The 23,093-nt window shown below is 50.9% G+C and overlaps 2 protein-coding genes across 5 annotated transcripts; one reads left to right on the forward strand and one right to left on the reverse strand.

Annotated features, from left to right (window-relative positions):
- Positions 1-27: 27 nt before the first annotated feature.
- On the reverse strand, positions 28-11,694 carry FTSJ1 (FtsJ RNA 2'-O-methyltransferase 1). Of its 4 annotated transcripts, none has more exons than XM_077329473.1 (11): positions 11,336-11,694; positions 9,676-9,817; positions 8,795-8,864; positions 8,519-8,621; positions 6,646-6,724; positions 6,468-6,520; positions 5,328-5,381; positions 4,894-4,996; positions 3,505-3,588; positions 1,020-1,123; positions 28-413 (listed from the first exon to the last, which is right to left on the reverse strand). In XM_077329473.1, exons 2-11 carry the CDS (start codon positions 9,794-9,796, stop codon positions 186-188), a joined length of 999 nt encoding a protein of 332 aa, XP_077185588.1. In that variant the 5' UTR covers positions 9,797-9,817; positions 11,336-11,694; the 3' UTR covers positions 28-185. The 4 variants fall into 4 exon arrangements, with proteins under 4 accessions (XP_077185588.1, XP_077185587.1, XP_077185586.1 ...); XM_077329472.1 differs by having other exon boundaries at positions 9,676-9,868; XM_077329471.1 differs by having other exon boundaries at positions 9,676-9,885.
- Positions 11,695-11,725: 31 nt separating this feature from the next.
- GPKOW (G-patch domain and KOW motifs) lies at positions 11,726-21,405 on the forward strand. Its single transcript, XM_077329462.1, has 11 exons — positions 11,726-12,105; positions 13,479-13,624; positions 15,334-15,473; positions 15,593-15,699; positions 16,312-16,522; positions 16,917-17,049; positions 17,145-17,280; positions 17,835-17,976; positions 18,986-19,055; positions 19,994-20,079; positions 20,164-21,405. The coding sequence occupies exons 1-11, from the start codon at positions 11,849-11,851 to the stop codon at positions 20,293-20,295; spliced, it is 1,560 nt and encodes a 519-aa protein (XP_077185577.1). The 5' UTR covers positions 11,726-11,848; the 3' UTR covers positions 20,296-21,405.
- Positions 21,406-23,093: the final 1,688 nt, after the last annotated feature.

Raw genomic sequence — 23,093 nt, forward strand, 5'->3', positions numbered from 1 at the left:
GGGAAAAGAAAAAAAAAACAATGAAACTTCTGAGTTTCTAAAAATATTTTTAATTGGACATCTGAAAACCCGAAGATAAAAGTGGAGAGACACATGCTCAACAAGCTCAAAGTCTTTCCCACCAGCAGAGGGCAGTGGGGGCACAGGGACAGCCCTGGGCCCCTCCCAGGAGCCTCCAGGTTACGTCATGTGGACAACTCTTCCAGGGCACTGACCAGTTCCGCCTCGCCACTGAGCGAAGCCCCCTCCTCTTTCGGCTGTGGGGGCTCGTTGAGGGCCGCGGGCTGCTGAGGCGGGGCTGCCGATTCCTTGGCGAGCAGGTTCCGTTTCTTCAAGAAGCAGGCTTCTTCGTAAGGGGGGTGGATGGGAGGCTGGGTGGGAGGCGTGTAGGTGTATTCCTTCCCAGGCTCCAGCTGGCCAAATGGAAAAGACAGAGGATGAAGATGGACAGTCCCCATCCCGCCCTGACCACCCCCCGTCTCCTCAGTTGTCAGGCTCCTTCTTGACAATTAAGGCTGGAAGGGAGGGCCTTGAGACTGGTTGAATTGGTTATGGGGAGTGGGAGAGAGACTAAGAAGAAAAATAAGGCCTCAGCTACTTACAGGAAGTTCTGACCATAGAGTTGGCGGCAGTTCCTAGAGCTACCTTTGTCATCGCTAGGTAGCTCTGGGAATCGCCAGGATATCCAGTCAGAACTTCCTGTAAGTAGACAAGGCCATCCTTTTCTACAGTCTTCAGGATGCCCAATTTCAATAGCTGAAAACCACTGGAGGTCTCAAAGAGGGAACCCACCCACGTTACTTTCTGCAGCAGCCGTGGGGCAAGTGCCACCAAGCTCAGCAGCGCCACCAGAACAGATGGCCAGGAGCTGGTATTGCAAGCTACTGATTCAGCAAGGGCCAGATGACAAAAGAAGGGCCAACAAAGCACCTGTCTGTTTTCATCAGTCCTGAGCAACTTGCTATTCTGGTACGGGCAGATGCGAGCAGCCCTCTGCACTGTGGCACCCGTGACCTTACCTGGAGGGGATACGTCCGGTCTGAATCGTAAGCACTCAGATCTCCGCAGGCCAAGAAGGGAACAATGACCCGATTGGGGCCCTCCAGCTGGTTAAAATCCACATCTTTAAGGGAAGGAGACATGGTTCAGGGGTAGAAACCTGCCCTCCAGTCTTGCAAATGGTCTTCCCCAACCCTCAGTGTGCCACCATTATCCGTGCCATTCCGTACTCCAAATAAATATTCCCAAGCTTTTAGAATCATAGAATCATAGAGTTGGAAGGGGCCACACAGGCCATCTAGTCCAACCCCCTGCTCAACACAGGATCAGCCCAAAGTATCCTAAAGCATCCAAGAAAAGTGTGTATCCAACCTTTGCTTGAAGACTGCCAGTGAGGGGGAGCTCACCACCTCCTTAGGCAGCCTATTCCACTGCTGAACTACTCTGACTGTGAATCTCCCCCCCCCCCGATATCTAGCCTGTATTGTTGTACTTGTAGTTTAAACCCATTACTGCGTTTCCTCTCCTCTGCAGCCAATGGGAACAGCATCCTGCCTAGCAGTTGAACCTGGGTCTCCCAGACTCTAGTCTGATGCCCTAATTGGGATTCCCAGCCAGGGGTCTGTGGACTTTCCCCTCCGCCTTAAGAGACTCGTGTTAAGGAATTGGCTTCCTCTGGAGGGCTTGAGGGGTAGGTCGTGAGTTTAAAATGAAAGAGTGTGTGTGTGTCCCAGGTTCAATCCCCGGCATCTCCAGGAGAAAGGACCAGGCAGGAGGGGATGGGAAAGATCTTGACCTGAGATCCTGGCTCAGTAGCACAACCTCTGCTTGGCAGGCAGAAGGTCCCAGGTTCCATCCCCGGCATCTCCAGTTATAAAGACAAGGCAAGAGGGGATGAGAAGGACAAGGCAACTAAACCTGATTCTAACTAGTTTAAACCTGCCATGCAGATGTGCTGAAGGGACTTTGCACGCTCCATTTGTTCCCCTAGCAGGAAGCCCACGCTAGTTTCGTGAAATAACCGTCTGAAAGGAAGGGGCGTGCCCACCTGGGGCATCTATGGTCTGGGGGACAGCTGCAGACAGGGAGGGTATTGTTCTCTTGCTCACTACACAGAGAAGCTGTCTGGCAGTGGAACACTCCGTTCATTGTTCTTCCATGATGCACTGCTCAGCCTCAACACCTGTGCGGTGTCACGAGGAAACCATGTCCTGTGCCGGAGAAAGACTCATCTAGGCACAGTCTGGAGCCAGAGAGCGGTTTCCCGGAGGTACAGGGCAGGGGTGGAGATTGCTCAAATCTGGCGAGCAGCTAAAGTTCCGGCAAGAAGCAGAAGAAAAGAGTCTCAAGCTGGCAAAGTGATTTAAGGTAAAGGTAAAGGTAAAGGTATCCCCTGTGCAAGCACCGAGTCATGTCTGACCCTTGGGGTGACGCCCTCTAGCGTTTTCATGGCAGACTCAATACGGGGTGGTTTGCCAGTGCCTTCCCCAGTCATGACCGTTTACCCCCCAGCAAGCTGGGTACTCATTTTACCGACCTCGGAAGGATGGAAGGCTGAGTCAACCTTGAGCCGGCTGCTGGGATCGAACTCCCAGCCTCATGGGCAAAGCTTTCAGACGGCTGCCATACCACTCTGCGCCACAAGAGGCTCAAAGTGATTTAAAGTTCAAAACAATTTCAAAATAGATTCCCAGGTATAGTCCGCTTTCGCTATCTTCATTAGTGATATTTTCAATATTGTAATAATTATCTTCATCAGTGATATTGCAATAATTATCTTCGTCAGTGATATTTTCAATATTGTAATAATTCAATCTTCTCTAAAAGTATTTTTATGATTGTTGAAAATAGCCCACTTGGTCTTACAATGCCTTGGTTTATGTAGTCCAATCCCAAATTGGTCACATAGCATCCAAATTAGTAGGGGTGTACACATATTAATATCACAAGATGTAATTACTCTATAGCAGTTTCTTCAAGTTTCTTGAACCCATATGGAATTGAACTACATAAACCAAGAGATTATAAGACTAAGTAGGCTATTTTCAATAATCATAAAAATACTATTAGAGAGGATTAAGTTATTACAATGTTGGAAATAACACTGATGAAGATATCGAAAATGGACTACACCCGAGAATCCGCTTTGATATTGTTTTGAACATTAAATCACTTCGCCATCGCCAGCTTGAGACTTTTTTCTTCTACTTTATTATGGCTGACGGGTCTTCACCTGTTGCAAAGTTCCGGAAGGAAGCAGACAACGGAGCTTTTAATGTCCTCCAAAGCTGGCTCTGGAGAGCCAGATCAGATTCCCCACTCCTCCTCCACATGCTGGGTGACCTTGGGCTAGGCCCAGTTCTCTCAGAGCTCACTCAGACTCTCATACCTCTGCATTGGTGCCATGATCAAAACTGGATTGAGCCCTTGATAGGTCTCAAACTAAGCCACGGGACATCCCCCAAGGCCCTCAAGAGCACCTCCCCTTCCCGCTAGACTCCTTACCGTAACAATGATCCAGCAGGGGATTGGACATGTTTGGGACATAGCCTTCAGGGGGGCTGTAGTTCCGGCAAACGACAAAGGCTTCTAGGAGCACAGAAAGGGAATGGGAGCGTGGAGTGGGCACAGGTTTTTTGATACTCATTTTGAAGTAATTTAAAAGTAAGCAAACGTGTTATAATCTTGGATTAAGAGTAATGGGGTAAGTCCATGTCACTGAGAACCTAGAAGGTTATATTTATATCTTTTTTATCTTCTTTTGTTAAATCTTTTCTTCATTTTCTGAACTTTTATCTTGTAGTTTTAGTTATTTAAAATAATTTTTTTTTAAAAAAAAAAGGAAAAGCAGAACAAACCCAAATATTTTTATGCTTCCTTGACGCCAGATTGGGGGCCGCAAGGTGGCAAATGTTAATTAAAAAAAAATACATTAGAGCAATTAAAAACACAGATTCTTTTGCATTTCAGTTGCAATGGGGGACGGGAGTAGCTGTCAACCAGCAGGCAAAGGTTTTGTGCATGGCGGAATGCAGGCTTTTAAACACACACCCCCCCCCCACCAAGCAAAAAGAAGAAAATAGTTTGTATCTAAACCAGGCTTTCTCATCCAGGGTTTCATGAAATCGTGGGGTTTCTTGACGGCCCTGGAAGGCTTTCCCCAATGGGTAGGAATTAATTTTCAAAATACTTTTTAAAATTTGTTAAACATTGTTCAATTGATATGACCATATATGGTCATGTCGACCTGCCTTCCCCCTCACCAAATGGCCAATGACGGGCCTGGAGGAAGTGGGAAGGGAAGGGAATCCAGGTGGGCATGGACACAGCTCCACTTCCCAACCCTATCATAGAATCATAGAGTTGGAAGGGGCCACACAGGCCATCTAGTCCAACCCCCTGCTCAATGCAGGATCAGCCCAAAGCATCCTAACGCATCCAAGAAAAGTGTGTCTCCAACCTTTGCTTGAAGACTGCCAGTGAAGGGGAGCTCACCACCTCCTTAGGCAGCCTATTCCACTGCTGAACTACTCTGACTGTGAATTGTTTTTTTCCTGATATCTAGCCTATATCGTTGTACTTGTAGTTTAAACCCATTACTGCGTGTCCTCTCCTCTGCAGCCAACAGAAACAGCATCCTGCCCTCCTCCAAATGACAACCTTTCAAATACTTAAAGAGGGCTATCATGCCCTGCAGCTTCATGCCACTTCTGGGGTTTCTCAAAGCCTGAAGAATGTTTCAAGGGTTTCTCAAGGGTACAAAAGTTGAGAAAGGTTGAAAATGAAAGGGAGGGGCGCCAGCTGTCTGAGCCTGTCATAACTTCATGCAAAATCGTACAGAGCAGGGAAAGGGGGCCCGAGACCAGGCCTGGAAGAAGCCATCTGCTCACTCACCAATGCTGGAGTTACGGCTGCTTCGGGGCTTGGCGCACGTCACATCCGGGAAGAAGATGCGCAGTTGGGAATAGAGCAGGGTGACATCCTTCCCTCGGAAGATCTGAGATGAAAATACAAACGCTGACCGTCACAAAGGGACAGGGCTGACGCTTAAGGAGTATTGCGTCCCCAATCAAGGCTCAGGAAGTGGCAGTCAGGTGGGAGAAGAAGCAGACGTCACAAGGCAGGACAAGAATGGGCCACACCAGTTGCAGACGAAAAAGGCGGCCAAGCCGGGCAAAAATATCTTTTCTTATGCAGTTAAATCTCTCAGAATCCCTGACATGTTTCGCCAGCTGGATTAGTCAGGGAAATCTGTTCATCAGCTACAGCTAAGGAGGGGCTCTTGAATTTGTTACCTGCATCCAGTTTACCTGCGGGATAAACCTCACCTTTGCGACAAAAGTGCCTCCTTTCTTTAAGACGTGGGTGGTGATGTTCAGGGCCTGGAAGAGGAGGAAAAAGAAATCTAACCTGAGGATCAAATGGATTTGATATTGACCTGTCTACAGCAAACGTTTTAGCAGTAGAACAGAGGGCTGTGGTTCAGTGACATAGTATCTGCTTGGCACACAGAGGGTTCCCGGTTCAATCCCCAGCATCTCCAGTCAAAAGGACCAGTCAGGAGACAATGAGACATCGTAGCTCAGTGGCAGAGCCTCTGCTTGGAATGCAGGAGGTCCCAGGTTCAATCCCCAGTGGCATCTCTAGTTAAAAGGAACAGGCAGGAGGGGATGGGAAAGACCTTGACTTGGCTCAGTGGCAGATCCTCTGCTTGGCAGGCAGAAGGTCCCAGGTTCAATCCCTGGCATCTCCAGTTGAAAGGACCAGGCAGGAGGCAATGGGAAAAGACCTTGATTTGAGACCCTGGCTCAGTGGCAGAGCCTCTGCTTGGCAGGCAGAAAGTCCCAGGTTCAATCCCCGGCATCTCCAGTTAGAAGGACCAGGCAGGAGGGGATGGAAAGAACTTGGCCTGAGACCCTGGCTCAGTGGCAGAGCCTCTGCTTGGCAGGCAGAAGGTCCCAGGTTCAATCCCCGGCATCTCCAGTTAGAAGGACCAGGCAGGAGGGGATGGAAAGACCTTGGCCTGAGACCCTGGCTCAGTGGCAGAGCCTCTGCTTGGCATGCAGAAGGTCCCAGGTTCAATCCCCGGCATCTCCAGTTAAAGGGTCCAGGCAGGAGGGGATGGAAAGACCTTGACCTGAGACCCTGGCTCAGTGGCAGAGCCTCTGCTTGGCAGGCAGAAGGTCCCAGGTTCAATCACCGGCATCTCCAGTTAGAAGGACCAGGCAGGAGGGGATGGAAAGACCTTGACCTGAGACCCTGACTCAGTGGCAGAGCCTCTGCTTGGCAGGCAGAAGGTCCCAGGTTCAATCCCCGGCATCTCCAGTTAGAAGGACCAGGCAGGAGGGGATGAGAAAGACCTTGGCCTGAGACCCTGGAGAGCGGCTGCCAGCCTGTGTAGGCAACACCGTCCTTGATGGACCAAGGAGATCTGATTCAGTGTCAGGCAGCCTTCATGGGACACTCACAGCGAGCAGCAGCTGGGCCTGAATGTACTCATCGATGTCGTGGAGGCCAGTCACTGCAACAGCAAAGGACAAAACCGGTTTGAGGGCAGCTGGCCTTAATTCCTGCAGAACTGATGCTGGCCAGCAGGGGCCTCCCGTCACAGGAAGGGGACTAGCGGGGGGGGGACCTTCTACCTACCGTCAGGGGCTCCATCGCACACCACCAGGTCAGCCGGCTGCCCCTCAAAATGGCGAATGATCTCCTGGGCCGTGGAGACCTGGAGGAAGAGACAGGAGGGAGGCAAAACTTGAGGCTTGCTGTCTAGGCCAGAGCCACAGGGTAGCAGAGTGGGAAACGCCAACCTTTGTTGACTCTGCAGGCATGAATCACAGAATCATAGAAGAATCACAGAATCATAGAGTTGGAAGGGGCCACACAGGCCATCTAGTCCAACCCCCTGCTCAACGCAGGATCAGCCCAGAGCATCCTAAAGCATCCAAGAAAAGTGTGTATCCAACCTTTGCTTGAAGACTGCCAGTGAGGGGGAGCTCACCACCTCCTTAGGCAGCCTATTCCAATGCTGAACTACTCTGACTGTGAACAATTTTTTCCTGATATCTAGCCTATATCGTTGTACTTGTAGTTTAAACCTATTACTGCGTGTCCTCTCCTCTGCATGCCAGGAATACTGAGAACAGAGGGCAGGAACTCAGTTGGCAAACCAAGGGCTTTAATGGGGCAGCGGAAGCAATTGCAAGAAACGCGAAAGGATCCCACAGAAAGTCGGGGAGTCACTTGCTGGATGTCCGATGCAGACGTTGAAAAAGAGTTGGCTTTTATACCCTGCTTTCCTCTACCAGAAGGAGTCTCAAAGCAGCTTACTATGACTTTCCTTCCTCACCCCACCACAGGCAGGGAAGTTGGGGCTGAGAGAGCTCTGGAAGAACTGCTCTGCGAGGACAGCTCTAAGAGGACTATGACCGGCTCAAGGTCAGATTCCCTGCATGTGGAGCAGGGAATCAAACCTGGCTCACCAGATTAGAAGCCGCCGCTCTTAGCCAGTACGCCACGCTGGATAATGATGGTGTTATTTAGGTAGCCCGCCCTTCCTGGTAGGCACAGGGTGGGTAACAACAATGGCAGATTTACCAAATAAAACAATTTAAACAGTTAAAACAATATACGATTTAGGATCGAAATGAAACCCTTCAAAACCGCCTCCCCAGAATCCTGACAGAGTGGGGGCTGGTTGAGATGTCAGAGTAACATTTTGTGCTTGGGGTTCTCAGGCAAAGCGACCAGCACTATCCGCAAGGACAGGTTCCCGGTCTCAACCACAGGCTTGGCGGAACAGCTCCATCTCGCAGGACTTCCGAAACTGTGGAAGGTTCCAGAGGGCCCTGATCTCCCCAGGCTGAGTGTTCCGCCAGGCTGCGACCAGGGTGGAAAGAGCTCTGGCCTAGACAAGGCTAGTTTTACTTCTTTCGGGCTGGGGACCCTGAATAAGTGCCGATCATTTGATCTTAGAGCTCTTGGGGGGAAGTGCAGCGGAAGTTCAGCTGTTTCTTGAAAAGGCTGCTCCCTGCAAGCACAAAGGCCTGCTTTTGAAGTCTGACTTTTCTGTGTTTAGGGCAGGGGCAGTCAAACTGCGGCCCTCCAGATGTCCATGGACTACAATTCCCATGAGCCCCTGCCAGCAAATGTAGGAACGCAGGGAATTATAGTCCATGGACATCTGGAGGGCCCCAGTTTGACTACCCCTGGTTTAGGGGAAAGATCAGGTGGGAGGGTGGAAAAGCACTGGAGGACACAGTGGTGCCAAAGGGCATCATGATGGGGATCGCTGTAGCTCAGTCTCAGACTAGGAGCGAGGAGGCCTAGGCGAGGTTCCCCTTGTTCATCCTTGCAGTTGACAGGGTGACCTTAGCCAGTCATTCCCTCCCCCCCTTGGCCTACCTTCCGGGGATGTTGGGGAGGACAGAATGGGGGAGGGGATGATTACGGACACCACCCAGAGCTGAGGGGAGGGAGGACAAGAGATTGGGAGAGTCCAGTTCAGGGACCCACATACCTTGGTGATGTCACCTTGGATCTGGATAACTCCAGGCAGAGGGGCCATGGCCTGCAAATCAACAGCCACGATTTTGACCTCTGCGTCCTTGGTGCCATCGCCCCTGGAGAAAACAGCACAGAGGGAGAGGCTGGAGGGAACCCGCTCTTTCGTTCCTCGAGGCAAGGGGCTTCTAAGCCGTCCTGCCGTCTCTCATCGGTATCGTTCCAAGTTTAGCATACGTACCCCGAAAGCCCCCCCCCCCCACGTTCCTCTTAGTCCCAATGATCTGCTTACTTGAGCTTCCGGCTCAAAACCTGGCTCCAGCTTCCGGGGGCGGCACACAGATCCACGGCTCGAGAGACACCTGGTCCAAACGTGAAAAAGATTCCGTCACAAGAGCATTGAAGCTACAGCTCCTGGTTGCCCTAGCAAGCCAGCAGGGTGTGGCCAAACGGTGGCTCTCCAGAGACCCATGGACTACAATTCCCATGAGCCCCTGCCAGGATGCAGGGGCTCATGGGAATTGTAGTCCACGGGCCTCTGGAGAGCCACCGTTTGGCCACCCCTGCTAGAAAGGGGTGGATAAAAACCCACTTTCCAAGCCCACTTCTAGCACAGGAGCTGGCTGGGTGGCCTTGGGCCTGTCAAAGAACTCACGGGGTGGCCTACCTCATAGGGCTGATGTGAGGAGAAAATTGAGGAGGGGATAACGGTGCCCTAAGCTGTTCTGAGTCTCAACAGGGGAGAATAGCGGGATATACAAACAAATAAACGTGTTTTAACCCAGCTGGCTGCATGTGGAGAAGGAACGTGTGTGTCCTTCTCATCAGGCATTTCCTAAATGACTTCCTGTGATAAATGCAGACATTATTTCCATTAGAAGATATCCCCGGTTATATCTTAGTTCTGGTCTAAGGCTGCAGTCCTGAGCTGCAAGTTTACCTTGCAACTGTAGTCCTGTGCATTTTAAGTTTGTATTTTATGTTCGCTGACCCTCACCTGTCCCCAAACAATAGGAACGCACAAGCGATGAGAATGAGAATGCACAAGAGCCCTGTGTGAAACCGCAAAATCCATTTGCAAACCAGCACTGGAAGTGGATTAAAAGTGCATTATTCGGTGCCTCGGAAAGCGTTGGATCTAGAAGGCCACAGAAAGCAAAGTTCCTGCCTTACCTCGAAACAGGTGATACTCCTCATCCAGCTGCAACAGTTTGAATGCACTGCGGGCTCTCCAGCCTTCTTCTTTGGCCAGGCGGTAGTAGATGTCCCGCTTATCTTTGGAGGAACGCCCCATCCTTGCTTAGCACACCAGGTGCTGCTTGAGGAGGAGACAGGTCAACGACCAGCTTTCTCACCGTGCCTGGATCTAAAGAGGAGCGAGGGCTGGTGAGGACACATAAGAGTCAGAGGAGGGGAAGGCCGGTTGCCTCAAAGCAGATCTCCCCTGAAATGCAACACAAAACACAACACTACTTTATATAAACTGTGATTAAAATGTGGACTCTGATGCCAGGGGATGTAGTGATGGCCACAGGGATAAACTGGTTTAAAGGAGCATTATCAAGGTTCACAGAGGATGTCAACTAGTGGCTAATAGCCATGGTGACTGAGGGGAACCTCCACATTCACAGGCACTAAGTCCCTGAATCCCAGAGCCAGGAGCAACATCAAGGAAAGGCCTGTCTGTCATGTTCTTGGCCCTCCAGAGGAACTGGTTGGCCACAGTGAGAGACAGGATGCTGGACTAGATTGATCACTGGTCTGATCCAGCAGGGCTCTTCTGATGTTCTCATGAAGGCCTCGGCCTCTCTGCCCTGTTGTTGGCCCTCCAGAGGAACTGGTTGGCCCGTGTGTGAGATGGGATGCTGGACCCTCCCTGGTCTGGTCAAGAAGGCTCTTCTGAAGAACTCTTGAAGGCCTCAACCTCTCTGCCTTGTTGGCCCTCCAGACTGGCCACTGTGCGTGATTGGATGCTGAGCTAGATGGGCTTTGTTCTACGAGAGCCACAGTTAGGCCACTCCCGGTCCAGACTAACAGGGCTACTCACCTGAAGCAGTAAACCTGTCTGTGGACTGAACCACTTCAGAATGGGGTGGGAGGAGGGCTCAGACTCCTGAATACTCGTACACAGAACAGTACGGTCAAGGTAGCAGGCTTAGGTAGCATCCATGTGTCTGACATGCCGTTCTGTAAGTCAAGGGGTCATGTGACATCTCTCCTCCAAGTCTGAGGAGGTACATTCCAGGAGTTGGTTTGTCACCCCAGCCTCTGTTTGTGAGGATTAAGCTTAAGAGAGCCCGCTGGTCAGTCCATTCAGTAATGGTGGATTTAGGTTTACATTGTTCTGTACAGAGTCTTTTGCAACAGCTACTAATCAGGATGTTAGCAATGGGCTTGGACTTTGGGGGTGGGCCAGGAGTGAGCAGGATATGGGGCAGGGATGGATGTTAATGGAGTATAACCAGAGTCCATCCTCCCAAGCAGTCATTTCCTCCAGGGGAACTGAAGTCCAGAGCTGAAATTCCAGGGGTTCCCCAGGTCCCCCCTGGAGGTTGGCACCCCTGAACCTCAGTGACTGCAAGGCCATGGAGCCCCTCCAAAGCAGCCATCTTCCCTAGAGAACGGATCTCTTTAGGCTGGAGATGAACTATAATTCCAGGGGTCCCCCAGATCCCACCTGGAGGCTGGCATCCCTAGCTGCAAAGCAGGCAGAAATACAACAGGTGATGTTTCCCTCCCATATGCAGGAATGAACAAAGCTTCATTTAATAGAGTCCTTGCCTGTCCCGGAACTGTAGCTGCCCCCCATGAAATGAGCTCATGCTAAACGTACCTGCATTAGCAGAAAGAACATCCAAAGATACATTCATGGAATTCTCCCTCCGTGTCAAAGCAGCACGCGATGGCGCATGCGCAACTTCACAGGTTGTACCAGGGTGCATGCGCAACACGCTTACGACATAGGTACTGAAGGTTGTCCTGGCAACAAGGCTCTTCGAAAACGAATGCGACTCGCGGAATTGAAGAGATTTTTTTATTTTCCGCAGAAGCGACAGCAGCACATCCTACCAGGATTTTCATAACGCATGCGCAAAAAGTTTTAGGCTTCAGCTTTTATTCTCAATGAATCGAGGCGTCAATCGTTCCCAGTAGAAAAGTCTGGGGTTCCCGTGTTTCTGCGCTTGCGCCGAAGCGCCATATAACCCGGATGCTGTAGAAACGTTTGTTTTGCAGGGAGACCGCGAGGCTTGTTTCGCGATGCCCTCTGGGAGTTGTAGTCGTTTTGCTTACACCGGTGTATGTAACCCAACCAGGCCATCCGGGCTTCAGCACTGCGTTTCCTAGAATGCCCCTGCATGCACAGGCGGAAGTCGGGGTGAGCCGCGGATGTGAAAGGAACGGGAAAAAGATGGCGGAAGCTGCGGCAGCCGAAACAGAGAGTGGAGAGAAGAAGGCCGTGGGAGCTTCGCCTGCTCCGGTGTCCTTCAGCTTCACCCGGACAACCGGGAGGAGGCGGCTTCTCGCCGTGACGGGCCAAGATGGGGGAGAAGAGAAGCAGGAGACCGATTTCCTCCGAGCCGTTGAGGGGCGGGAATTGCAAAGGTAGGGAGGGGGCGTATTGCGCATGCGCTTAAAGTGTATTGCCCAGCTATACTGGGTGAAATTAAAGAGGCCGGGGATATGTCAGCTCCGATCTTAATTAGCTTAATTTCATTGGCTTATTTATACCTCGCCTTTCTCCCCAGTGGGGACCCAAAGTGGTTTGCATCAGTCTCCTTGCCTATTTTTTTCCTAACAACAGCCCTGCGAGGTAGGCAGGTTAAAGCTGAAAGCGTGTGGACTGGCCCAAGGTCAACCAGTGAGCTTTGATAGCATGAGTCGGTCTTCGAACCTGGTCTTCCAGATACTAGTCTGACAACATTACGCCATGGTGATACCAGAGTTGAGTTTTATGAGCTCACTTTTTCTGATGCATTGAAATTTATGTCCAGAGTAGGTACGTGTTTATACTTAAAGTATAAGGAACTTTATATGCTGTGGATATGCAGTTCGTTCATCCAATGAAATCTGGCTTATGAAAGCTTAGAACAGCCTTTCTCAACTTTTTAATCATTGAGCACTCCCTGAAACATTCTTCAGGCTTTGAGAAACCCCCAGAAGAGGTGCAATCGTGCAGAATAGGGTTGGGAAGCATAACTGTATACTTGCCCAGCCAGGACCCCGCCCCTTCCCACACCTCTAGGCCCAACTTTGGACATTGGAGGCAGGTCAATTTATATCACATCACCTGATAAATACTTAACATGCTTTATGAAATATAAAAAATTAACTCCCACCCATTCGGGAAACCCTTCCAGGGCCATCAAGAAACCCTGGTTGAGAAAGCCTGGCTTAGAAGGACATAAGAAGAGCTCTTTGGCTCAGACCACTGATCTGTGCAAGACACCTAGAGAGAAATGTTCTGAGTCGTTTACAGTCTACAGCATTTTCAATTTTTCTGGTGCATTTTAACTTGTGCCTCTGCCAAGGAAGTTGCCACGGCCTGCGTGGGTGCATGGTAACTTCCTAGCAACCCTGTGAGAAGCTTGGCTGTGAATCTCTGGCTCAATGAAAGAGAAACAGTGGGGTACACTTCCTCCCTCCGTCCCTCGCTTGCTTGCTTGCTTGAATGGGAAAGGCACACAGAACAATTTGGAACAATATTGAACAAGAGAAAATATATCAGTAGTCATGACAGCACAGTTGAAAGAGGGATAACCGCAAGAATTAGGGACATGCTGGGTGTCAGTGTTGCCTGCCAAGGGCACCAGGTTGTAGGTTTTGTTCAGGAAGGATTTTTGTAATTCCCTTTTTTTCCCCTTTCTGCCGCGCTCCGTATGATGATGACAGCTTGTGTTTTATATTGAAACATCTGATTCTTAGAGTGGGGCCATTCGCAGATTTCAACTGGATAATTGCCTGCTCTCCCCTTGCAGTGTCCGGCCAGCCCCGCAGCCCAAAGAACTTGTGATCCCCCTGATTCAGAAGAACCAATGGAAGAAGGTGGCAGATCCGGCATCCCTCCAGGATCTAGACGGGAGTAATGGGGTCGAGGCCCAGGCCGTCAGAGAGCTCATTGAGGGTGAGGAGAGCCCCTTTCTCTTCTTCTTTAGACCCATAGCTGCTTCTGCTCAAAGGGCTTGGGACAGGAAACTTTCCTTTGCCCATTGGTTTCGACAATCATCTGATATGAGACGTTGCCAAGCTGTGGACTTTGCATGGGAAACTGAATGGGAAAAGTTCTCATGGTTCTGAATGGCGCCATATAGAGGATGAAGCAGAGTTTTCATCTCTTGCCCCAGAACCAAGGGATGAGATGAATGCAAAGGAAATTCCATCTCAACCTCCGGAAGAAGTTCCTGACAGTCAGAGCGGTTTCTCAGTGGAACAGGCTTCCTCGGGAGGTGGTGGGTTCTCCATCTTTGGAGATTTTTAAACAGAGGCTGGAGAGCCATCTGAGGGAGAGGCTGATTCTGTGAAGGCTCAAGGGGTGGCAGGTGACAGTGGATGAGCGATTGAGATGTGAGTGTCCTGCATAGTGCAGGGGGTTGGACTAGATGACCCAGGAGGTCCCTTCCAACTCAATGATTCTATGATTCTAAATTCCGTCTAAACATCCGGAAGAAGTTCCTGACAGACAGAGCGGTTCCTCAGTGGAACAGGCTTCCTCGGGAGGTGGTGGGTTCTCCATCTTTGGAGATTTTTAAACAGAGGCTGGAGAGCCATCTGACAGAGAGGCTGATTCTGTGAAGGCCTTCCATTGTCCTCATTGGTTTCCATTTGCCAGTCAGTCAGTAACCTTTTATTGGCATAAAATATGTCTAAAACATATTGAAATAGGGCTTAAAATTTCAACGAAATAATAAAATAGGCCATGAGGTTACATAACTGAACAGATCTTAAAATGATTAGATAAACTATAAAAGATAAAATACAAAATAGGCAGCATATTATAAAAGCATCTTAGTTAAGACTCTGGCGGCTATAATGGTTACCTCTGGGTCTTTGTCAGAGAGCAGAAATTGCAAGGTCATAGACTTACAGAAGGCTTGTTTCCCAGCAAAGCAACAAAACTGTCATCCTGACATTGCTCATATAAGGGGCAATCTAACAAAATGTGTGCGATAGAGTCAGGGCAGCCAGAACCACACAGACAGAGTCTCGCATGGTATGGGATACAGTTAAACCTTCCCTCTAAGACCTATGAGGGGAAAGCATTCATTCGTGCAAGGAGAAAAGCTCCTCAGGGTGGGACATCAAGAAGATGTAGATATGTAGGCATAATATTTCTCTGCATAGTGATGCCAAAGAATGCTGGAGAGCAGACTCGAGGCTGGGTAAGCATGAGTTCCTGATGCTCATGGTCTAATATTATCTGTTTAATAATCCGGAAGATACATTTTTCTTCCAGAGGTAGTAGGGAGTTCAGATCGATGCCAATTTGCATAAGGCGGCTAGACATTAGTTCCTGGCCATGCCTTCTCTGGGCCCTGGGAAACATGTCAGAGGTTTCCTGTCGGGAGACAAGCCAAGCACAGAGATCGGTCTGTGCACCCTCTTCCTTGGACCCCAAATGTTTGTGGGACTCAGGCAAAAAGCAACAGAGGGGAAGGCGGCAGGACAAATGAAGGCAGAACATCTGTCCCGAGAATCCCCATCATCTGGGCAAAAGTCCCCAGCCAGATGGTGGGGACCTTCTCAGCTGGCATCCTCGGTGCTTCACCCTTTTTCCAAACTAGCAAGGAATGCTTAACTCTGGCCTCACGCTTTGGATGTTCTCATCACACACAGAGTCGAAGAAGTCGCAGGAGCAATGGGAGAGCGGCAGCAAGATCGACCCCGCGTTTGCCATCCCCCTCCTCATGCAGAACCGCGTCCCCGACGGCTACGAAGACGGAGAGAAAATGGACCTCAGCCTCCGTCCAGAATCGGTATGGGGAACGATACTCAGGGAGAATTATTGTTCCTGTCTCCTGGCTGGGAGAGTTTACTGCCTCCCTTTTTCCACACCCCACACCCCTTTCTTTTCATTCTACCCTCTCTTTGATAGTCCACGGAGTCCGATTACGAAGAGGTGCCAGTTGAAGCTTACGGCGTTGCCATGTTGAAAGGCATGGGCTGGAAGGCGGGCGAGGGCATCGGGCGGACTTTCAAACAGTGAGTGTCCCCAGGAGGTGGAATTGGTGCTTTATCTACTAATTCCTTCCTTCCCTCCCTCCATTCCTTCCTGCATTCCACACGTTCCTTCCCTCTCTCCCTCCCTTCACTTCACACATTCCTTCCCTCCATCCTTCCTTCTTTCGTTCTTTCCTTCCTTCCATCCCTCTTTCCTTCAATCTATTTGTCCTTGCTTCCCTTCCTCCACCCATCCATCCATCCATTCATCCATGGCTCTTAGCCACAAGGTCTATCTGGAATACTGGCCTGGGGTTTGACCCCTGTGTGACACAGAGGATGGGCCTGGATGGGCCACTGGCCTGATCCAGCAGGGCTTAACTTACATTCTTATGTTTGGGGCAGGGATGCTCTGTTTTCTTGGGGCTTGGGGGGGCACAGTGGGAGAGCTTCTGGATTTCTGACACTGCTGGTGGACCTCCTGATGGCTCCTGGCTTTTGGCCAAAGTGTGATACAGAGCGTCAGAGACCACATGGGCCTTTGGCCTGATCCCACATGGCTTCTCTTAAGTTCTTTTGAGTTTTGGGGAGAGTATTTTTGGGGGGCTGGGAGATCGTTCCTTGGTTCCATCTCTTGCTCTTCCACTGCACTAGGGATGTGAAGCCGCTGGAGAACCGTCTTCGGCCCAAGGGCCTGGGCCTCGGGGCAGACCGTTCGGCAGCCCAGGATCTGCTGCCTTCCAGGCCCCAGCGCCCCCTGAAGCCAGGAGAGGAGCAATCCAAGAGCAAAGACGAGCCCTTGGGATTGGTGACGGGAGGCGCCGTTTACATTGAAGCCGGCCCCCACAAGGAGCTTTATGGAAAGGTGAGCCATTGTCTCCAGATGAGGTTCTCCAACAAGAAGCCACTGGCTACTGGAGCATAGCTTAAGTAGAGAATTTCTGGTACATGTTTTATTGTATTGCCCATTCTACAGAGATATCCGTGTTACACCTTTCTCTCCGTTTCTGACTTGGAAAGCCAGGTGTTCCAACGAGATCCCAGTATTTTGTTTGCTGAACAACCCAAATCCTGCCCTGATTGTAAAAATATCCCTGCCCTCTCAAGGTTGTGAGAGATTGGACTCCAAAGCTAGTATTTGTCTACCCTTGATCAGCATGTCTTGCATGTAGCAGTTGTAGTAACGGTACCCCCTCTCTCTCTCGATACGCTGATAGAGGTGATGGAGTTTGCTGTTTGACCTTCCCTCTTGTTCCCAGATCGAAGGCACGGATGCCGACAACGCTCGCCTCATGGTGAAGCTGGCCATCGGGGGCAAGACCGTGACGGTGAGCCAGCACGGAGTGCGCCCGGTGACCCAGAAGGAATACGACAAGCTCGCCAAAGACCTCAGTAAGTTCTGGACCCCTTCTTTCCCCCCTGGCATCCCTCTCCTCCTGACGGGGGACTTGAGTGATTCCATCTCTGGCAATTGACTTCTGCTGCAGGCCGCCTCAGCAAGGCCCACAAAGAGAAGGAGGCGGGGCAGAGGAATGGGGCTCAGAACGACCCGGAGAGCGGGGCTGCGCCAGACCGAAAGGAAGAGAAAAGCAAAAAGAGGAAGCAAGCCCCGGAGGCTGAAAGGTAGCAGCTCGGGAGGGGGAGGAGTCCGAGGGAAGGCCGGTGCTTGGTAGAAGCTCATGGGAATTGTAGTCCATGGACATGGACTTTAGGATGCTTAGGGCTGATCCTGCGTAGAGCAGGGGGTTGGACTAGATGGCCTGTATGGCCCCTCCCAACTCTATGATTCTATGATTCCATGACATTTGGAGAGCCACAGGTTGGCTGCCCCTGCTTTAAAGCATTGCCCCGTGGTGTGTGCAGCCACATACAGTGAAACCAAGTTCATATATATTTCCGTGTATAAACTTTTCTGTCAACCTGCGCTTCTCGCAGGGGGCGCTCCTGAGCCAGGCACACACTCTGCAAAGCGTCACCAGTGGGATCAGGGGTAGTCAAACTGCGGCCCTCCAGATGTCCATGGACTACAATTCCCATGAGCCCCTGCCAGCGGATGCTGGCAGGGGCTCATGGGAATTGTAGTCCATGGACATCTGGAGGGCCGCAGTTTGACTACCCCTGAGTGGGATTGTGCTTCCCCGCCCACTCTTCACCTTCCGCCTGTCTCCTGCCCGCAGAGACGAACGTTCGGGGAAACACGGCAAGACGGGCGTCAGCAGCCATTCCTCGTCCAGAGGGGCCCCCCACTGGCTGCGGCGAGACCTGCGGGTCCGCTTCGTGGATAAGCTCTTCAAGGGGGGCAAATACTACAATACCAAAGTACGTATCTGATGACATTTGTTGTAAAGGGCCCGGGCCAGTGCACAGAACAACAGCCAGCCAGTCTGTAAGAGGGCAAGGTGCTTCGGATAGGGGTAGTGCCGCATTGGAATGGGTTATCTAAGGAGGTGGGGAGCTCCCTCTTGCTGGCTGTTGTTAAGTGGCAGCTGGACAGATCCTTCTCCTGGATGCTTGAGGCTGATCCTGCACTGAGCTGGGGGTGGGAGTAGATGGCCTGTCTGGCCCCTTCCAACTCTATGGTTCTATGATTCTAAGCAGGGCTGGACAGATCCTTCTCCTGGATGCTTGAGGCTGATCCTGCACTGAGCTGGGGGTGGGAGTAGATGGCCTGTCTGGCCCCTTCCAACTCTATGGTTCTATGATTCTAAGCAGGGCTGGACAGATCCTTCTCCTGGATGCTTGAGGCTGATCCTGCACTGAGCTGGGGGTGGGAGTAGATGGCCTGTCTGGCCCCTTCCAACTCTATGGTTCTATGATTCTAAGCAGGGCTGGACAGATCCTTCTCCTGGATGCTTGAGGCTGATCCTGCGTTGAGCAGGAGGTTGGACTAGATGGCCTGTCTGGCCCCTTCCAACTCTATGGTTCTATGATTCTAAGCAGCAGCTGGACAGAGACTTATTTAGGATGATCCTGCATTCAGCAGGGGGGTGGGACTAGGTGGCCTGCATGGCCTCTTCCCACTCTAGGATGCTATGAATCTAGTTCAGCCTAAGGGGCGGGGGAGCTCACCCTCACTGGCAGTTATCAAGCAGTGGCTGCGCAGGTGCTTTGGGTCCTGGATGCTTGAGGCTGATCCTGCACAGAGCAGGGGGTGGGACCAGGTGGCCTTGGTGGCCCCTTCCAACTCTAGGATTTCATCATTGCTAGAGGGGCTCAGTACAGCGAGGTCAACTAGCGTAAGCGCACGTCTTTGCCGACTGGCATGGATCCGGTCGTGCCATGTCCAGAAACATCCTCCAAACCCATTCTCTGATCCGTTCGTCCCCAGATGGTCATCGAAGACGTCCTGAAGCCAGATACTTGCGTCTGCCGGACGGAAGAGGGCCGGATCCTAGATGGTGAGTGCATTGCAATCCCGCACCTGGGTCTTCCCTTGGTCAGAGAGGCTGTCCTCGACAGTCGATGTCAGAAGGCTGGCTTTGCAGGGGGGCAGGCGGCTTTCCCCCTCTACAAGGTGGAGCCGGTTAGGCCAGGGCTGTGTCTGGTTTCCAGGGAATCTACTCCCTGGAACTGAAGGCCATTGTTGTGCCAGGTAGGCAAGTCACCGCTTGTGTGTGGGTGTGTGTCTGTGTCAACCAGGAAACTGAGGTCCCCTTAAAGCTCGCTTTCCCAGGCACAATCTGTTTTGGAAAGGGGGTGTCGATCTGCCTTTTGACTGGCGATGTGACCGACTGTTGAATTGCCTTGTTCTGGCACATGCTGAAACCAGTTCTTCGAGTATAAGAAAGGCCTCATGGAATAGATTTCCCACACCTAACAGCATAGCCCTTTGACAGCCAAAATGGGCCTCACTAAAGCTTTGGTTGAGCAGAAGCAAACGGTCCTGCCTTGAGCAGGGGGTGGGACCAGGTGGCCTGTCTTGCCCTTGCCAACTCTGGGATTCTATTCTGTGTCAGAACTGCCTGATCCAGTGTGTCATGAGTTAGAGAAGCCGGTTTATGGCATTGGTGGAAAATGCTCTTGTCCCAGCGGACTCAAGGTGAACCCTGTAGGGTTTTCAAAGCGAGAGACCTTCAGAGGTGGCTTGCCCTTGCCTGCCGCTGCATTTCTTGGTGGTCCCCCCTCCAAATACCAACCAGGGCTGACTCTGCTTAGCTTCCGAGGTGTTGTGATGGAACCTGTCTAACCTGGGCCATCCCAGTCGAGGCGAGAGACAAACAGGGAGGCCGTTGCCTGCCCCTGCCTAGCAACCTTGGATTTCCTCGCTGGTTGCAAGACCTTTCTGGATTGAAGCTGCTTCCTCCCTCCCAACTTGTCCCCCTTTTCATCCCTGCAGGCATCCAGGAGTCCATGCTGGAGACGGTGATTCCCCGGGGAGATGCCGACTGGGTGATGGTGGTGCTGGGGGAGCGCGCTGGCCAGGTGAGTCTCAGGCAGGGCGCGTCAGTACACACTTGCAATCTCAAGGGAGCATGTGAGATTTTTCCGTCTCTCTCCTGTCCTTAGGTGGGCCGCATTCTGCGTCGCAACAAGGACCAGGGCTGCGTGCTGGTGCAGCTGCAGCGGGAAGAGGAAAAGCTGCAGACCCTGGACTATGACGCCGTCTGTCATTACGTCGGCGGCTCAGAGGACGACTGAGCGCCGCTGACCCTCCCTGGAACGCACAACAGCTGCGCCAGCCCCCCACCCCACCCTCCAGTGCGGTCGAGAAGAGAGCCCTCCTTCGACTCCTCTCGTGCAGTGCTGGGAAAACTGTGCACCCTCCAGGAAGAGAGAGGAGGCGATGGCTTCCTCTGCAGAGCAGACTCTGAACAAACCCCCCCAAGGCTCAATAGCTGCAGCCTCGATGGGTTCTGGGTGCGAGTCCTGATCTTTAACAGGCACAGGGTTTTGCTTTCTGAATGGGAGAGAGCGGTCCAGGAGACCATGGAGAGGATGGAGGGCCTCTCCAAATTCTCAAGCGAGAACGCACATGTCGAAGATCAACAGGAGCCAAGGTCAGCCAAAGCGGGTCACTGCCGGCTTACTCTAGAGCAGCAGAAATCTAAGGCCTGGCTTGGCCAGTGGAAGCTGGATTGCACTTGTTTGACCCCCAAGAGGAGTATTCCGTGCTCTAGATTCTTGGAATGTCTTCTCGACAGCAAGGGGCAGTTGTGAATTAGCGGGATGGTTGTGGGACAGAGGCGAATACCATGAAGCCCTTGCTCCAAGAAGAATGCCAGGTGCTTTGGGTATTCACGGGGGGGCAATGCAGGGCATGGATTTTTCACCAGGATTTTCTAAAGCAGCGCACATCAGTCTCCCATGGAAATCATGAAGCCAGGTCTGCAGGATAAGGTCTTTCAAGGCAGAATGTGACAAAGAGTCCCGGAATCTTTTTAGGGCCTTGAGCTAAACCAGTCATTGGGCTCGCGGGACATCAGCCAAAAGAAGGAGTCGAGGGTTGCCGTAAAGGTTCCAGGGAAACGATTTTGGATCCTGCGCTGGACTCTGGATGAAACCTTTCCCTCTGGATGAAACTTTTCCGAAGGGGAACGGCTTGTCGCAGAGGTCAGGAAGGGTCTTTGCGGCTCTCCTGGGTGAGAAAGAGAGAAACGGGGATACCGCTTTAAGGAGCTGGTGGGGCCGACTTGGCAGGGCCAGGATTCCACCCAAAGCACCTTCCACTGGCTTAATTTAAAAGAGGGTTTTTTTTTAAGTATTATTATTCTTGTGCTCTAAACTAAATAAACACCCGGGTTTTCTTCCTGTTTTGTGTGATTGCAATCCTTTTCATTTTGGGTGAAATGCAAACTGACTAACTTGACCCCCTGAATATCCCTGCAAAGCCAGCTTTACTTCGGCCTAACTTGGTTCACGGTAAGAGCCTCTTATGGCGCAGAGTGGTAAGGCAGCAGACATGCTGTCTGAAAGCTCCACCCGTGAGGTTGGGAGTTCAATCCCAGCAGCCGGCTCAAGGTTGACTCAGCCTTCCATCCTTCCGAGGTCGATAAAATGGGAGGTAAACGGTAATGACTGGGGAAGGCACTGGCAAACCACCCTGTATTGAGTCTGCCATGAAAACGCTGGAGGGCGTCACCCCAAGGGTTAGACATGACTCGCTGCTTGCACAGGGGATACCTTTACCTTTAGTGTATGTTGGTCGCCTTACAATTAGGTAAATCACTGAGGAACACAATGATGCCAAGAAAAAGTGGAAGGTGAAGGAGGCAAAGGAGAAAAATCCAACAGGAGATGAACTCAGTTTGAGTCCAAGATGTAAGCTTTAATGCGCAGATAGGTATCTTCTGATTCAGTGAAATAGAACCATTATGTATAGGAAGAGGGGGTGGGAGTAGTTGCCGGGCAGGCCTAGTTCAGGTGTGCTAAACCAAAAAAGGAACAAAACTTTAGGGACATAACATAGGAATTGGTCTCCAAAAAGGGATATAATTTATACATATTGGTTGGAGCCATAAGTTACAGTCCCCACTCAACCATTCAGCTACACATTATAGAGAGTGTATTATTATAATTTTGACCACTGAGGAAGACCCGGAAGGGTCAAAACGGGTTTGGTCCAATGTGTTGTTAGTTCGGTATAGTTTTTAAGATGTTTTTATTCTGTTTTTAACTGTGCACTATAATAAATAATTAACAAGTTTTGCATTATTTTTATTGTTCAGCTCAACTTTTGAGTTCCTACCTAGTTCAGGTGTGGCCAAACTTGGCTCTCCAGTTGGCAGCGGCTCATGGGAATTGTAGTCCATGAACATCTGAGGAGCTACAGTTTGGCCAGCCCTGGGCTAGTTAGAGAGTCAAGATGCATAGGTAACTGAACAATGGATATAGCGAAGACTGGATGAAGGCAGTTGGTAAGATCTGTGAACTGCAGGAAATGAGCATACAAAGAGAAGAGGATGAAGAGGATAATACAGCAAGAAGAGGATGAAGAGGATAATACAGCACTTCCAAGTCCAACAAAGTTCAATTCTGGGCATAAGTCAGCACTGAGAGGCTTGGCATGTGTAGATACACGTTCCTTTAGATCAGGGGTGGCCAAACCTGGGCGATCTAGTCCAAGCCCCTGCACTATGTGGGACACAACCCTATCGTCCCCCTGGTGTTGAATCTTAAACCTATGCAGGGCTGAAAATAGATCCAGGTGGGTAGCCCTGTTGGTTGGAGGCAGCAAGGTTTTGAGTCCAGGGACACCTTGATGACCAACAAAGTTTAGTTCTGGAGGTAAGCTTTTATTTATTATTATTTATTTTATTTTATTTATCATACTTTTATACCGCTCTCCCCGGAGGCTCAGGGCGGTTTACATTATAACAGAGAACCATACATAAAACAGTCTGTAGAACATGTACACCAATAACCAACAATTGCAACCAAACACAACACAGTATAACAATAAACAATCATAACACAAACAGGTCCAGGGCTTGTTGATG

The sequence above is a fragment of the Paroedura picta genome, chromosome 3 (assembly GCF_049243985.1).
Source record: "Paroedura picta isolate Pp20150507F chromosome 3, Ppicta_v3.0, whole genome shotgun sequence".
NCBI lineage: Eukaryota > Metazoa > Chordata > Lepidosauria > Squamata > Gekkonidae > Paroedura > Paroedura picta.

Coding starts and splice junctions, on each gene's coding strand:
- FTSJ1 (XM_077329473.1), bottom strand. CDS start 9,796: ATGGGGCGTTCCTCCAAAGATAAGCGGGACATCTACTACCGCCTGGCC. Junction 6,725..8,518: donor TCCAAGGTGACATCACCAAG/GTATGTGGGTCC, acceptor CTCTTCCTCCAG/GTCTCCACGGCCCAGGAGAT. Junction 1,124..3,504: donor CCTGCTGGATCATTGTTACG/GTAAGGAGTCTA, acceptor CTTCCCTTAAAG/ATGTGGATTTTAACCAGCTG.
- GPKOW (XM_077329462.1), top strand. CDS start 11,849: ATGCCCCTGCATGCACAGGCGGAAGTCGGGGTGAGCCGCGGATGTGAA. Junction 13,625..15,333: donor CGTCAGAGAGCTCATTGAGG/GTGAGGAGAGCC, acceptor CATCACACACAG/AGTCGAAGAAGTCGCAGGAG. Junction 15,700..16,311: donor ATCGGGCGGACTTTCAAACA/GTGAGTGTCCCC, acceptor CCACTGCACTAG/GGATGTGAAGCCGCTGGAGA.